The following is a 14866-nucleotide window of genomic DNA, read 5'->3' as shown; positions in this document are numbered from 1 at the left end:
TTTACCCAAACCAAATAAAATTTCAAACTTGTAAACCTTGCAGCAATTTAAATGCTTCAGTTAAATGTTAAAATAAGTATTAGCTGCCATGAGCGCATTCACTTATCTAAACAGATTGTCTGCCTAAACTTTAGCATAACAAGAATCTAACAAGCTGAGTCCAGTAGAGGTAGAGGTTAAATATTCAAACATGTGAACTCACAAGAGTATCACAACTCCTCTTTAGTCCATCAGTCTTTACTGTGAGAGTTTGTTTTTCAACCCATGAACTTCTATCCATGAGTAGCTTTCTCCTCTAATCATCACAATAGTTTGTCGTATTACTTTAAAAGTGTACCTCAGATCTTTTGTGTAGTCCGCATTGACAGCATACAGAAGTCCAATCAGTGTGGCAAAGGCAATGGGCAAATCATGCAGGTCTTCCATTACCCCCTGTACCTCCATGACAAGGCCTACACTGACAATGTCAACAGGAAGCATGAAATCATCTTCATCTTGTGCCTTTCATCTTCAATGGTTTTCTCCCACTCATCTGTTGGCTTTATTTGAAAAGGAGAGAGAAAGGCTGAAAACCTGAGCAATACTGGTTTCATCAATTAGTTGAATAAAGTGGCAAAGAAAGGATAGCAGAAAGAAGGGAGAAGCAACAAGAATACTCACATACATCAGTTTTCAGACTTTGTATCAAGTCTCAAGCTCTGTCAAGCCTTATTATTCCCTCACCTCTTTCTGAGTGATGTAACTCAAGGAGCCCGGAAGATGCTGATCCAGGCCTTCATAGCTGGACAAATGCACGGACATGATCCTGGTGAACTCAAGGTTAATGCGTTGAACACATGTAAGCCAGTCTTCAAACAATTTTCGATAGACAAAATACAAGTTGGCCAGCTATTTTTCTTGGATTTATACATTAGGAAAACAGTAAATTTCAAGAGACTGTTTCTAGAGCTTCACTCTCATATATGGACTGTATGGAATGGAGATTGAATGGGTAATTTCAAGAACTTAACAGGGTATACATACTATATTTAAATTAATTTTTAGAAAGCAAGGAAACCTTGATTTCCCATATGATTTAGACTCCCACTCCAGCTACTTGTTTCCAATTTGCATGGTCTTGAGTAAGGTCTTTTTCTTCGTCCCAACTGAAGCCAAGCATTTGCATACCCCCGTTGCAATGATCATCTCCATGTAGGAGGGGTTGACCTTTCTTTCTCAGTCCTTTTTGAGGTATCCACGTAAATCCTTGACAAGCTGGGTGTTTTAATTAACCACAGAGATAATTAACTCACTTAAACTGTTCCAAGTTTATCAGGGACACTTACTATTGGCCATTTTTATCAGAAACCCTTTCTAAATCAATAAACTCTGTAGGTTTACAGTTACAGACTGTAGCTCATCTATTGCTGCACAATTTATCAGGCCTCCTGTACCAATGGAAAGGGACCTCCATAAGAGCACCAATGACCACAAAGTTTGACCAGCCACTTCATTAAATACACATTCATTGGGCCTCATTCACTAATATCGTTGTAAGTTTTTCTTCAATTAGTTCTTGAGAAAGGTCCTAAAAAGACGTCTAAGTCAGACTCATGACAGGTTCCTAGACTGCAGAACTGGTCACACCTTTGTGCTCTTGAGTGTGTGTAGATTCTGTTCTTACCTAAGAACAAATCCCAAATGAGAAAACACTGGTGAATGTCAGAGTCTTTGTGAAAGAGTTTTAAGAAGAATTTTTTTCTTAAGAACAGTTGGTGAATGAGGCCCAATGTTCTTATCAGGTCCGCTTTCCATGCAGGAGCACTTATAGACTGTAGTCCATCTGCATCGCTGCATACTTTGTTAGCCCCCTTTTAATTTAGTTTTAATTTGTAGTGCCTAAGGAAGTTAGACTGATTTGTCAATAAAAACCTACAGAACTCACAGGTCCAACTCATTCAATAACACATCAAAAACCCAGAAAGCCAAAAAAGAGAAAACATTAGTGAAAAAAGGATATAATTTGCATATGAGAGAAAAATCTATTTCTAACAACTTGATCCATGCAGAACAATAGCATGGATTGATAACTGTCCAGCAGCAATATATAATGTGCTCAAATTGTGGTTAATAAAGCATTTATATGCACAGTAGTGATGCTATATCGTGACGAATATGAGTTTATACAATATCATAACATGTACCGCACCCTAGCGCTTTGAGGACGTTAATGGAAGCCAGCCCTGCAGTGTCTGCTGCGGGAGGGAGTTAATTCACAAGCTCATAGTGGTAGCAACATATGTACACTTGGAGAAGATTTTTGGGTACAAGGTTAAAAATTTAAGCCCTCTGTTCAAACGTGTTGTGGCTATTATCCAATAAAGTATACAAAAAAAAGGCAGAATATTAAGACTGCGCAGTCGCTAGTTAAGTTTCTAAAATGCAATAGGCCGATGCTAGCTGGCCTATCTGCTCAAAGTCACAATGCTACAAGACTGGGAGTGAAAAAGTGGATACAATGTGTGTAAAAACTGGAAAAAAAACTTGCTAAAATCAACATATTAAACACAGTTACGTACATAAATCAACACTATGTGCTTTATGTGAAGCCAAAACGCTTACTTATGAGCAGTCACAGTTCGCCTTTGCGCCTTCGTGCCTGACGTGACGTCACAGTAAAATGATGAGATGACTTCACCAACAAATCACAAACCAATGGCAGTTTTTTTGCAGAGGTTAATAAAGTAATAAAATAAATTAATTAAAAAAATACTGAGCCAAAATACACTAAGATAAGATAAGATGGTGCTTTATTAGCAAGAATTAGCAAGCATTACTTAATCTGACAATTATGTGCAAACTGTGGTGATGAGAATGGGTAAAAAAACTGAATTTGTAGAGAAAGACAGAACAGTATAAACCAAGACCACGTGGAGTTATAAGCTTTAAGAGTGGAAAGGGCTAAACCTTTTTGACATATAATATTTAGCAGAATCTAGTAATGCGTTATAAAAGCTATTTAGTCCAAAATTAGTAGGGGAAAAGGAAGGCAAGGTGTTGGATCCTTGTTGGCCAATGGTCAGAGACGTCTGAACTCCCGTAAATGAAATTGAGATGCAACAGCATTAAAGTGGCCAGGAATATGTTCAGCTGTTACAATAAAGTTATGAATAACTGATTGCCATGTTAATGTCAGTAAAGTAAGGGCATGGTTGTGCTAGATGATGACCAACCTTTGTTAATAATGGCAACTATGGCTTCATTGTCGCAAAATATATTAATATGTTCCCGTGACCAAGCCTCACCCCACAGCATGCTAGTGACGACAATGGGATAAATCTCGTGCAGTGCAGAGGAAGCAGATCCAAGGGCAAATTCAGAGAATTCGGCTGGCCATTTCTCTGCGAACGACTGCCCTTGGAAGTACCCCCCAAATCCAACAGAGGGAGTGGCGTAAACAAGGCAAGAGAGTCAGTGGGCTTAACCACGTCGGAGTCAAAGAAAGAGATGCCTTTCCATTGCTTGAGGAGCCAAGACCAGAACCGCAGATCGGACCAGCATCCATCGTCAAGGGCAACGACATCATGCAAATCAACCACCGAGTGATTGAGAAGGAGTGAATGTGAAATAAAAGAATGACCCTGAGGAATGACGCGCATAGCAAAGTTGAGATGGCCAAGACGAGAGAGAACGTCATGCTTAAAAACAGACGAAGCTGAGAGAAAAGCCCCCAGAATAGATCTAATCCTAGTGAGCTTTTCAACAGTCTTTTCAGCAGAGAGAGGAACGTCCAAATTGCAAAATCACCCCTGAGTGGAATACCCAGTGCGGAATGACGAGAAGACAGGAAGTCCATGAGCAAAAAATCATCTAAAAGATGGAGAACGAAAGGCAAGTTACAGATGTTCAAAAGGATCCAACACAAGGCATCAGAAAGACAATCAAAAATATGAGGGCTACTCCTGCAACCGAAAGTAAGCCGGACGGCAAAATAAAATCTGGACTCCCACTTAACGCCAAAGAGAGGCCAGTCCGATGTGTGAACAGGCAAAATTTTAAAGGCATCCATAATATTGACTTTAGCCAAGAGAGCGCCACGACCCGCAACCTTAATAAATCTGGGTAGGGCAGGAGAGCAGAAACTACACTACGTTCATCCAACACAGACCGAATGTTCCTAGAAATGTAGGAAGAGGAAAGAGGGGAGAGGATACCAACCCGAAACCCCTGCGAGAGCCCAGTGAGCAAATAATTAACAAAACAGCGGTCAGGGTGAGAAGAAAGATAGGAGGACAGAACAGGCATTTTTTTTTCATTGAAAGGTTATAATTTTTTTTCGGACATGCTATTATAGTTATTTAGAATAATTACTGTCATGAATTTTGCAGCAAACTAACTTTTTAATTGAGAAAATATACAACCCCATTTCCAAAAAAGTTGGAACGGTGTGCAAAATGTACATAAAAAGAAAATGCAATGATGTGCAGATCATTTAAACCCTATATTTCATTGAAAATAGTACAAAGACAACATATCACATGTTGAAATTGAGAAATTTTATTGGTTTTTTGAAAAACATTTGCCCATTTTGAATTTAATGCCAACAACACATTCCAAAAAAGTTGGGACGGGGCAACAAAAGGCTGGTAAAATTGTGTAATGGTAAAAAACACCTGGTGGTTAATTGGCAACAGGTCAGTAACATGATTGTGTATGAAAAGAGCATCTCAGGGAGGCTGAGTCTTTCAGAAGTAAAGATGAGGAGGGGTTCACCACTCTGTGAAAGACTGCACGATCAAATAGTGCAACAGTTAAAGAATAAAGTTTGCTTTTCATCGTCTATGGTACTAACATTAAAAGATTCAGAGAATCTGGAAAAATCTCTGTATGCAAGAGACCAAAAACCAGTATTTGCTGGTCGTGATCTTTGGGCCCTCAGGCAGCACTGCATTAAAAAACAGACATGATTCTGTAGTGGAAATCAAGGCCAAGCACTTCTGAAAACCACTGTCTGTGAACACAGCTCATCGCTGCATCCACAAATGCAAGTTAAAACTCTAAAATGCAAAAAAGAAACCACATATAAACAGGATCCAAAAACGCTGCCACCTTCTCTGGGCCCAAGCTTATTTAAAATGGACTGAGGGGAAGTGGAAAAGTGTCCTGTGGTGTTGACGAATCAACATTTGAAATTGTTTTTGGAAATCATGGACACTGTGTCCTCCGGGCTAAAGACCACTCAGCTTGTTATCAGTGCACAGTTCAAAAGCCAGTATTCATGATGGTATAGGGGAGCATTAGTGCACATGGCATGGGTAACATGCACATCTGTGAAGGCAAGATTAATGCTGAACTATATATACATGTTTTGGCAACATATGCTGCCATCCAGACAACGTCTTTTTCAGGGAAGGCCTTGTTTATTTCAGAAAGACAATGTAAAACCACATTCTGCATGTATTACAACAGCATGGCTCCATAGTAAAAAAGTCTGGGTGCTAAATTGGCCTGCCTGCAGTCCAGATCTGTCACCCATTGAAAACATTTGCAGGGTTATGAAATGAAAAATATGACAATTGAGCCCCCGAACTGTTGAGCAACTGAAATCCTGTATGAAACAAGAATGTAAAACATTTCACTTTCAAAACTACAACAGTGTCAACTCAGTTCCCAAACACGTGTTGTTAAAAGAAGAGGTGAAGAAGCACAGTGGTAAACAGGCCCCCATCCCAACTTTTTTGGAATGTGTTGTCATCAAATTCAAAATGGGCATATATTTTTCAAAAAACAATACATTTTCTCAGTTTCAACATTTGATATGTTGTCTTTGTAGTATTTTCCTTTAAAAATATGGTTTACATGATTTGCATATCATTGCATTCTATTTTTATTTACATTTTGCACAGCGTCCCAACTTTTTTGGAAATGGGGTTGTATTTTATATGTGTGCAATGAGATTTCTAAGAAGCTATGAACTGGTAGTTATCATTTTGATTAGTATATAGCCATTTTTTTTATTTTGAATGTGTTATTTTGATTAATTAAAATAAGATAAGTATGTCTTGTTCCTTTGTAGTCACTTTTGGTAAAACAACGTGTTTTTCACAACTAGCCACCAGATTTTGACTCAAATGAGATATTAAACTTAAATATTTCAGTCATTTAGCATTTTAAATCAGTTTAATACATTATTATGTGTTCTTTTGATCTAAAAGTGTAGGCATAAATAGTAGATGCTGTTGCCTTTTATGTGTACTGCAGCCTTACACAACCTACAATAGTGATTATGGGTGTTAAAACCACAGAGTAGCATCTGGACTAAGCCAGTGAATAATTCCTTAAAATTCTTTACTTTAATACTATACAAAAAATGTATTCATACTCACAACTTAAAAAAACAGATAAATAAATTTGACCGCCACCTTGACCTTGTAAATACACTGACATGTGAAAAGTCATGGGGCAGGAACTAGTATTGTCTAGGATCCCCTCTTGCCCAGCAAAGTGCAGCAACCTGACATGGCATCAACAGAAGACATCTGGAGGGACATCATGGGGCCTCGTTGCATTGAATGTAGATCTGATATCTTCCAGAGTCACTTGTCTGTTTGCATGGACAGTTCTAGTCAGACACCATACTGTGTGAGGGTTCCCAAGCTGTCCCCTGAGAAAACACCACTTCATGATCAATTTACATACTGCTATCCCACAACTTTTGGCATGTCAGTCCTTATCACATTACAGGAACATTTCAAACATTGTCATCTCAGGCCTCGATAACATCCATAAAATATTTTCTGAATGCTGCATTGAGATTGTTCTTCCATTGTGTTCATGTAACATAGTGAAAATGTTTTATAAAAGAACATCCTATAATGTGTTACCTCAACAACATTCCTAGAACATCCCCAGAACGTTTAGGGGAAAATGTTCTACCTTTGTTAACATGTCACGTTAAAGGAACGTTTTATAAAAAAACATTGTCATCTCAGGCCTCTATGACATCCAGAAAACATTTTCCCAATGTTGCATTAAGAATATTCTTTCATATTTTCATGTAACATTGTGGAAATGTTTATAAAAGAACATTCTACGTATAATGAGTTACCTCAACAACATCCCCAAAACATCTCCAGAATGTTTAAGGCAAAACATTTTACCTTTGTTAACATGTCACATGACATGAACGTTTTATAAAAAACATTCCGCCATCTCAGGCCTCAATAACATCCAGAAAACATTTTTGGAATGTTGTGGTGAGAACATTCTTTGATTGTTTTCATGTATCATTGCGCAAATGTTTATAAAAGAACATTCTATAATGTGTTACCTCAACAAGATCCCCAAAACATCCTCAGAATATTAAGGGCAAAACGAAAATTGAAATGATAAACATCCTTAAAATGTTCTTTGAACATTAGATTAAAATCTTTTCCTTAAAACCTTATTAGAACTTGTAGGTAACGTTACCCGAAGTTGTGGGAACGTTCCCTGTTAGCTGGGATGTAGAATGACTTTTTATTTGTAAACTATTCTAGAATTTCTAGAATTTTTGGCCTGTTTCATTCATCAAATCAACATTTTATGAATTAAAATGTTGAATAAATTACTGAAATAAACTGTTTTCATGTTGGTTCATGAATTAAACAGTTATTCTGAGAGGAGCTCACATACTGCTGGAGAATATTTTGAATGTTCAGATAACTGATGTCCTTTTCTTAAATAACAATCGATATCAACAAGATAGGTAAGCTGAATTAATCAGTAGCAGAGCTCATGAAGTGTTATTAAGAGCTATTAGGGTAAAGTGTATTAATTTTAATCATTAAATATTGAGATGCAGCTGTTCATCTTTGGTCATTATGTAACCTAGTCAACTCATTTGCTGCAAAAGAGGACAACTGAAACTCATGGGGATGCAAAATTCTAATTTTTTGCACCTTTTATAGTGTCTCAAGTCATCTACAGGCTGATGAGATACTGTGTGCGACTGTAAATGAGGCTTGTATTACTAACTAGTGAAACTAAAGTACTTTCCAAGTGAATAAAAGGTTAACTTTTGTAGAACCAATTTTGAAAAAAAGGCATTGACCTGGATCACTGAATGGAACTGAATCAAACTATGTTAATAATAAACCTGTTTAATGTTTTACAGGGTTTATTATTATTGAACTGTTTCCTCCTTCTTTACTCCTCCTCCTACTAAAACTCCTCCAACTGAGAAAGTGCTGATTGTGAGGTGTCTGCAGAGCTTTCCAGGCTGTACTGTTGTTTTCTGCTGAGTCTCCTTTTGTTGGTGGGTTTATGGAGAATTCTGGAACTGGAGAATCTCTCTGAAGGGAAATGATCACTAACTGGATCTACAGCCACCTGTTTGACTGGAAACAACCCTGAAATCAGAGACTGAGTGTTTCACAGAACTGAAAGTGAAAGTCTGAGTGTTCTCACTGGAAGAAACAGCAGGTAAAGAAAATGGCTTCTAAGTCTTTCTCAGAGGAGGATCTCTCCTGTCCTGTGTGCTGTGAGATCTTCAAGGATCCTGTTCTTCTGCGCTGCAGCCACAGTGTGTGTAAAGACTGTCTGCAGCGGTTTTGGGAAACCAAAGGATCCAGAGAATGTCCAGTTTGTAGGAGGAGATCTTCAAAGGAGAACCCTCTACCAAACCTGGCTTTAAAGAACCTGTGTGAGGGTCAGAGAAGTCCAGCAGGGTCTGAAAACATCTGCATTGTGCACAGTAAGAAACTCAGACTCTTCTGTCTGGATGATCTACAGCCTGTGTGTTTGGTGTGTCGGGACTCTAAAATACACACCCACCACAAATTTCTCCCCCTTCAGGAAGCAGCAGTGGACTACAAGGTAGGATACAAACACACACTGTCAGAAGTTCACTAAGTTCACTAAATTTTAAGCTGAAAATAAAACTAATTTGTCACTTTACTAAATTTATAAGCTGATTCTCAAGTGGATTCACATTTTGAGAAACAGTTTCACCAGTTTTTGTATCTGGCTTTGTTTCTCACAAAAAGGATTATTTATTTCAGGAGGAACTCAAAACTGCCCTGAAGCCCCTGAAGGAGAAACTAGAGATCTTTACAGAGTTTAAACTGAATTTGGATCAGACTGCAGAACATATAAAGGTTAGAATAACAAAATCTTCTGGGTTATGATTCTGAACCCACATCCTCACATAATCATTCATATTTGATTTGATTTAACTGCTTCCTTCCAGACTCAGGCCCAACACACAGAGAGACAGATTAAGGAGGAGTTTGAGAAGCTTCACCAGTTTCTACGAGATGAAGAGGCAGCCAGGATATCAGCACTGAGGGAGGAAGAGGGGCAGAAGAGTCAGAGGATGAAGGAGAAGATTGAGAAGATGAGCGGAGAGATATCAGCACTTTCAGACACAATCAGAGCCGTAGAAGAGGAGATGGGAGCTGAAGATGTTTCATTCTTACAGGTGAGGATGATTCAGTCAGCGTTACAAACTGTACAAGGAACAAAAATTAACAGTTCTGTTTTACAGAACTTTTTTGAAAATAGGAGCAAAATCACTTTTAACACTGTCAAACTCTAATATTCATCTACAATCTTGAAACCATTTAAAATTGCATTAAAATGTGTTTTTAAAAAAATTAAATTGTATTTATGACATTAATAGTATCACCCACACTCAGCTCGCTTTTCCTCCTCATGTGCTGCTGTGTGAGTGATGTTAAATCAAGTAGGCCAGTGTTGTATTGTCTTGTTGTGCAGGGTATGCACTTGCATTCAGGCCCATGTTTTGAGGCTCCCATGAATCACGTCTGCTTATTATTTTATTAATTTATAATTGCCTCTGCTTTTTATTAGTGATAACTGAATAATTCCAATCCCTGCTTAAATATCTTAGGTTTCCAGTTAGTTGTTAGCAACCATTACTATAGTTTATTACTTCGCTTCGTAACCATAACCACCTTTGCACGTTGCTAAAATAACCATGTTTAGTTATGATCAGCAAAAGTGCATTCAGAATTGAAGGCTAGTCTAAGTTCTGATGAAACACAAGTGACAGGAAGCCTTAGATGTGCGCTCAAATACTAAAACTCAGTAGCAAATCTTCTCTGCACTGACTTCAGCTTGGACATCCACTATCAGTCAGTGACTGTTACAGCCCCCCAAATGTTTCAGCACCTCTGTAAAAAATTCTGAACGGCCAGGTTACAATTAGCTAAAAGGTACTTTAAAAAGTCTGCAGAGTTCTAGAGAAAGCTCTTGTGGAAAGTTCAGATCGAGATTAACTTGTATCAGAGCAATGAAAAGCGCAAAAGATCCAAAGCATACCAGCTCATCTGTGAAACATGGTGGTGGGTGTCATGGCCTGGCCACTCGCACCCAAACTAACACAACACAGGTTGTTATATGGGAGAAATCTGCTTACTTCACATAAGCTACATAAAAACGGAAACCTCAACTCATATTTAATAGAAAGACGCTCATTCATTCATGGTGTTTATAGATTGACAATGTTTTTTTTTGGGGGGGGGGTGCGGGGGTCTTTTACTAGAATTACTAGTGTTATCACTATTTTGTTACTTTTCTAGGTTCTCCTTGTTTGTGGCTGTTTGTGTCTCAGATTAAGGAGTTCTTTTCCAAAAGCTTTGCTTATACACCACGGTATGAATTGCTACGTCACTGAAGTAGGCTATGGTACCATGGTAAAGCTTGTGGTTAGCGATTATAAATAACAGTAGACCTACATTTCTTAATTTATATTTCCTGATTTGAGAATTTATATGATGTTGTTCTCCACTCAGTGGCCTTATTTTCTACTTTAAATTGTTGTCCAGCCAAACAGTTAAACAAGGTTAAATGTATCCATGTTAATTTGAAAATTTTCATTAACGTGTTTTTTGTAAGTGGTTTGTAAAGAGAAATATTGACATTACGAGTAAAAGTACCAGCAAAGAATTTGGCATTTTTGATTGCTTCACACAGTTCTAGATCTGGGTTCTTATGTCCACACAAAAATAATGCTGAGCATCTACATAAAGATCAATATTTCTGAAAGGGTAAGTTGATGTGAGAACTGCTCCTCATACTGTGGAGGTGATGCACTCATGTTTCAATTGGGGGAGAAAATACAAATACTGACAGCTAGTGGAGATGAGAGGTACTGCAGAATTTATGGGACTTTTTCTAATGACTTGTGCAGAACTGAATCCGGAAAAGCAGAACACCAAGAACGTACAATACACTACATAATGATGTATTATGAGTTCACTGGGTAGAGTAATGTTAGAAAATAAATAAAAATATTTAGATAAACAGATTTCCGCTTTCACAAAATCACAACACGAGTGATCTGTTGACTGTCATGCACAGCAGCTTCAGAAGTATAGTATATACTGGTGGGCCAATTGTCCCACCAGTATATACTATAATGGGTCAATCTTGGCCTTTTTCTAACATGTTATAGTGTTTGGTGTGATTTATGACAAGAAACAGGCGTGTATGGATTTTCATAATCTGACAAGAAATATCTGTACAGACATTAGAAATGTTTATGCATCACTTTAGTCGAGATTCTACATACATTTCATACATGTGACCCCATATATACATATGATGTTTACACTGTGTGAAAGTGATGCTTTCTTAAGAAAATAAATAAATACATGAATGAATAAAGAACTCAGTCACTGATATCACTCTCATTGTTTTACAGAACTACAAGGCCACAGTGAAAAGGTGAGTGTTATTGTCTCCTGTCTCTCTCTCTCTTGTCTGTGGTTCTGAACTCAAAGCTGAATGTTCTTCCAGAGCTCAGGTCACACTGCAGGATCCAGAGAGCCTTTCAGGAGAGCTGCTCCATGTGGGGAAACACCTGGCCAACCTGAAGTTCACAGTCTGGGATAAGATGAAGGAGATTATTCAATTCAGTGAGTCTCATTTTCTCTGATGTTCTTTCTTTTTCATCTTTTATTTTTCTCTGGTATTTTGGGGCAGATCCACTAATGTTTTGCACTGTGATAAATCCTGTTCTGCCATTAAGATTTAGGTTATATGACCCTTATTAGTCCCACAACAGGGAAATTTCATCTCTGCATTTAGCCCATTAGTGCAGTGAAACACCCCATACACACTAGGGGGCAGTGAGCACACTTGCCCGGAGTGGTGGGCAGCCCTGTTTGCAGTACCCGGGGAGCAGTTGGGGGTTAGGTACCTTGCTCATGGACACCTTAGTTATGTACTGCCAGCTCTGGGGCTCGAACCGGCAACCTTCCGGTCACAGGGCCAGTACCCTAACCTCCAGCCCATGACTGTTGTGGTAGAAGTCATAATATTAAAATATTATATAATCCTGTGCATATACGCCCCAGGATGAATTGCTATGTCACTGAAGTAGGCTATGATACCGTGGTAAAGATAGCTTGTGGTTATATGATGGCAGAATAAGATTTACATCAGTGCAAAACATTACTTGGTCTGCCCCAAAAACTGTGTGAATTGATCAAATGTGCCAAATTCTTTGCTGGTATGAACATTCACTGCAACCACTGTGTCATAATAAACCAGAAAGTAAATTAATGGATAAATTAAAAAGTAAAAATAATCATGACTAAAAGGTCAAGTTGGTGTAAATGCTTTGTCCAGTGATTCTCTTTAATTAGTGTATAAATGTAATGTAAGTGATAAACGCAGCATCACAGCTGCAGGAAGCCGTCTTTCCTCTGAACACACAGCAAACATCACAGGAGCTTTGCTAAAAGTAAAGCCAGACACTATAAATTAACCATTTAGTAGATTTCTATCTCTGTATTGCGAAAAACAAAACAGTTTTTGTGTTTTGAATATTGATGCAACAGGAGGCTCACACACTTACGACCGGCACAACTTTCACCCCATAGAAGACAACATAAAATGTTTACATGAGGAAAAACAATACGAGGAAATTTAAAAACTAAACTGCAAATCATCCTAAACTAAATCACACTGACACAGAGGCACGAAAATGGTTACTGATTATTATCTTACCTTTGATGACTTGTTCAAAGAATAAGACTCTTTCTTTTTTACGCTTATGTACTAAAGGCCCTTTAGCACTCAGAGCTCCAGCGTGCTCAGCCAAGTCTCCCTGATGGTAGATCCGGTCATGCTTGGTGATTGTGAGCTCTGTTTGATGGTAAAAGCTTGTCTTGTTTTTGGCGCTAACACGCTGTTGTTTCAGAGACGCCCGTCCAATGAAAAGCAAGCTTTATTCATAGTTCTGGCAGCAGAATGTCAAATTTTGTTTGACTTCATAAAGTTTTTAATTAATATGTCAATATAATAACTTATTATTTCAAAATAATGACTTATTGAATTGAAATAATTCAACTTTCTCCAAGTTGCTATTTGGACCTGTTAAGTCCATGTTAAGTTTAATATTATACAGCTTAAGCTTAAACACTGACTTTTGGAGCGTGTAAATGTTTTTACTTTTAATATTGCAGTTTTTCACTGAATCCTTTAATAAAAATTTCGAAACTGTGAATGTTATTAGAGGAGCCTGTTAGCTTTTGATAAAAAAGTTATTTTGTATTTATTGAAAAGCTGACATGAAACAATTGATCGTTTTTTTAGGATTGTTGACTCTTTTTTTTTAAGTATGTAATAATATTCAGAAAAAATAAAGTTGTTGATGACAGTAATAAACTGCTGTCCGTGTGTCATCTTGTAAATGTTGTTTTGTACTTTGTTTAAAATTACAATATAACATAAATGTAAGTAAACATTATAGAATGTTCTGTAAATATTCATTACAGTAACTACCTGACAACTTCCTGGAACTTACTGTACATTTACAGAATATTTTTTTATAGTGTATAATTAAACTCATGAAATATATGTATTTCTATGTAAATTACATGTGTGTTTTTTTTTTCATTTCAGCTCCTGTAACTCTGGACCCCAACACTGCTCATCCTAGACTCATCCTGTCTGATGATCTGACCAGTGTGAGATTCACTACTGAAGAACAGCAGCTTCCTGATAATCCAGAGAGATTTGATGATATATCTGTATGTGTTCTGGGCTCTGAGGGCTTCAACTCAGGAACTCACTGCTGGGATGTGGAAGTTGGAGACAATACAGTCTGGTTTGTAGGTGTGATGACAGAATCTGCTCAGAAGAAGGGAAGTATATTCTCCAGGAGTGGAGTGTGGTTTGTGTGGTATAACAGTGGTAAATATAAAGCCCGCTCTCCACCACAGCTGAACACTCTCCTCTCAGTAGGTCAGAACCTGCAGAGGGTCAGAGTTCAGCTGGACTGGGACAGAGGAAAACTCTCATTCTCTGATCCTCTCACTAACACACACTTACACACTTTCACACACACATTCACTGAGAGAGTTTTTCCACTGGTCAGTGTTGGTGATATCAGCCCTGTGAAAATCACAGCAGTTCAGTTTAGTGTATCAGTGAATCAGCTCAGTTAGAGCTCATTCAGTCTTTGTGTGGATCAGCACTGAAACACTGATTAACACTGAAATGATCACTGCAGTTATAAGACCTGTTCAGTTACTGCAGCTGAGCTGAGATTATTTGAGGGATCCAATTGAGAGAAGGTTTATCTTAATTTTAAACACTAATGTAAACTACATTAAAGCAGCACAGTCTGAATAACACTGAACACAGTTCATTCTTAATGCTTAGAGTGTATAAAAATGGAAAGTAATGCAGGTGTAACATTACAAAATTATATATTTGGATTATTACATGTTTTTCTACTGAATTGGAAATCAGAGTTGAAAACACATTTAAGTGACTTAGTGCTTTGACTGAAATGCTTTTGCTTTGAGTGACTCTGTATCTTAATTATGGTTATTTTATTAAAATGCATGTTTGAAGATTCAATTTTGTCACT

At 37.8% G+C, this 14866-nt stretch overlaps 1 protein-coding gene across 1 annotated transcript; it reads left to right on the top strand.

The window, feature by feature from the left end:
* Window positions 1–8172: 8172 nt before the first annotated feature.
* Window positions 8173–14856, top strand: LOC118809124 (nuclear factor 7, brain-like). The gene is made up of 6 exons (XM_036572117.1): window positions 8173–8835; window positions 9021–9116; window positions 9209–9439; window positions 11687–11709; window positions 11782–11900; window positions 13894–14856. The coding sequence occupies exons 1-6, from the start codon at window positions 8452–8454 to the stop codon at window positions 14436–14438; spliced, it is 1398 nt and encodes a 465-aa protein (XP_036428010.1). The 5' UTR covers window positions 8173–8451; the 3' UTR covers window positions 14439–14856.
* The last annotated feature ends 10 nt before the right edge of the window (window positions 14857–14866 follow it).

The sequence above is a fragment of the Colossoma macropomum genome, unplaced genomic scaffold (assembly GCF_904425465.1).
Source record: "Colossoma macropomum unplaced genomic scaffold, Colossoma_macropomum, whole genome shotgun sequence".
NCBI classification, from domain to species: domain Eukaryota; kingdom Metazoa; phylum Chordata; class Actinopteri; order Characiformes; family Serrasalmidae; genus Colossoma; species Colossoma macropomum.
This window is presented reverse-complemented; position numbering and strand designations above follow the sequence as displayed.

What these genes read in the sequence shown, in the direction of transcription:
- LOC118809124 (XM_036572117.1), top strand. Translation starts at nt 8,452, where the DNA reads ATGGCTTCTAAGTCTTTCTCAGAGGAGGATCTCTCCTGTCCTGTGTGC. An exon ending in AAGATGTTTCATTCTTACAG is followed by an intron (nt 9,440 to 11,686) that starts GTGAGGATGATT and finishes ATTGTTTTACAG; the next exon opens with AACTACAAGGCCACAGTGAA. An exon ending in GAAGGAGATTATTCAATTCA is followed by an intron (nt 11,901 to 13,893) that starts GTGAGTCTCATT and finishes TTTTCATTTCAG; the next exon opens with CTCCTGTAACTCTGGACCCC.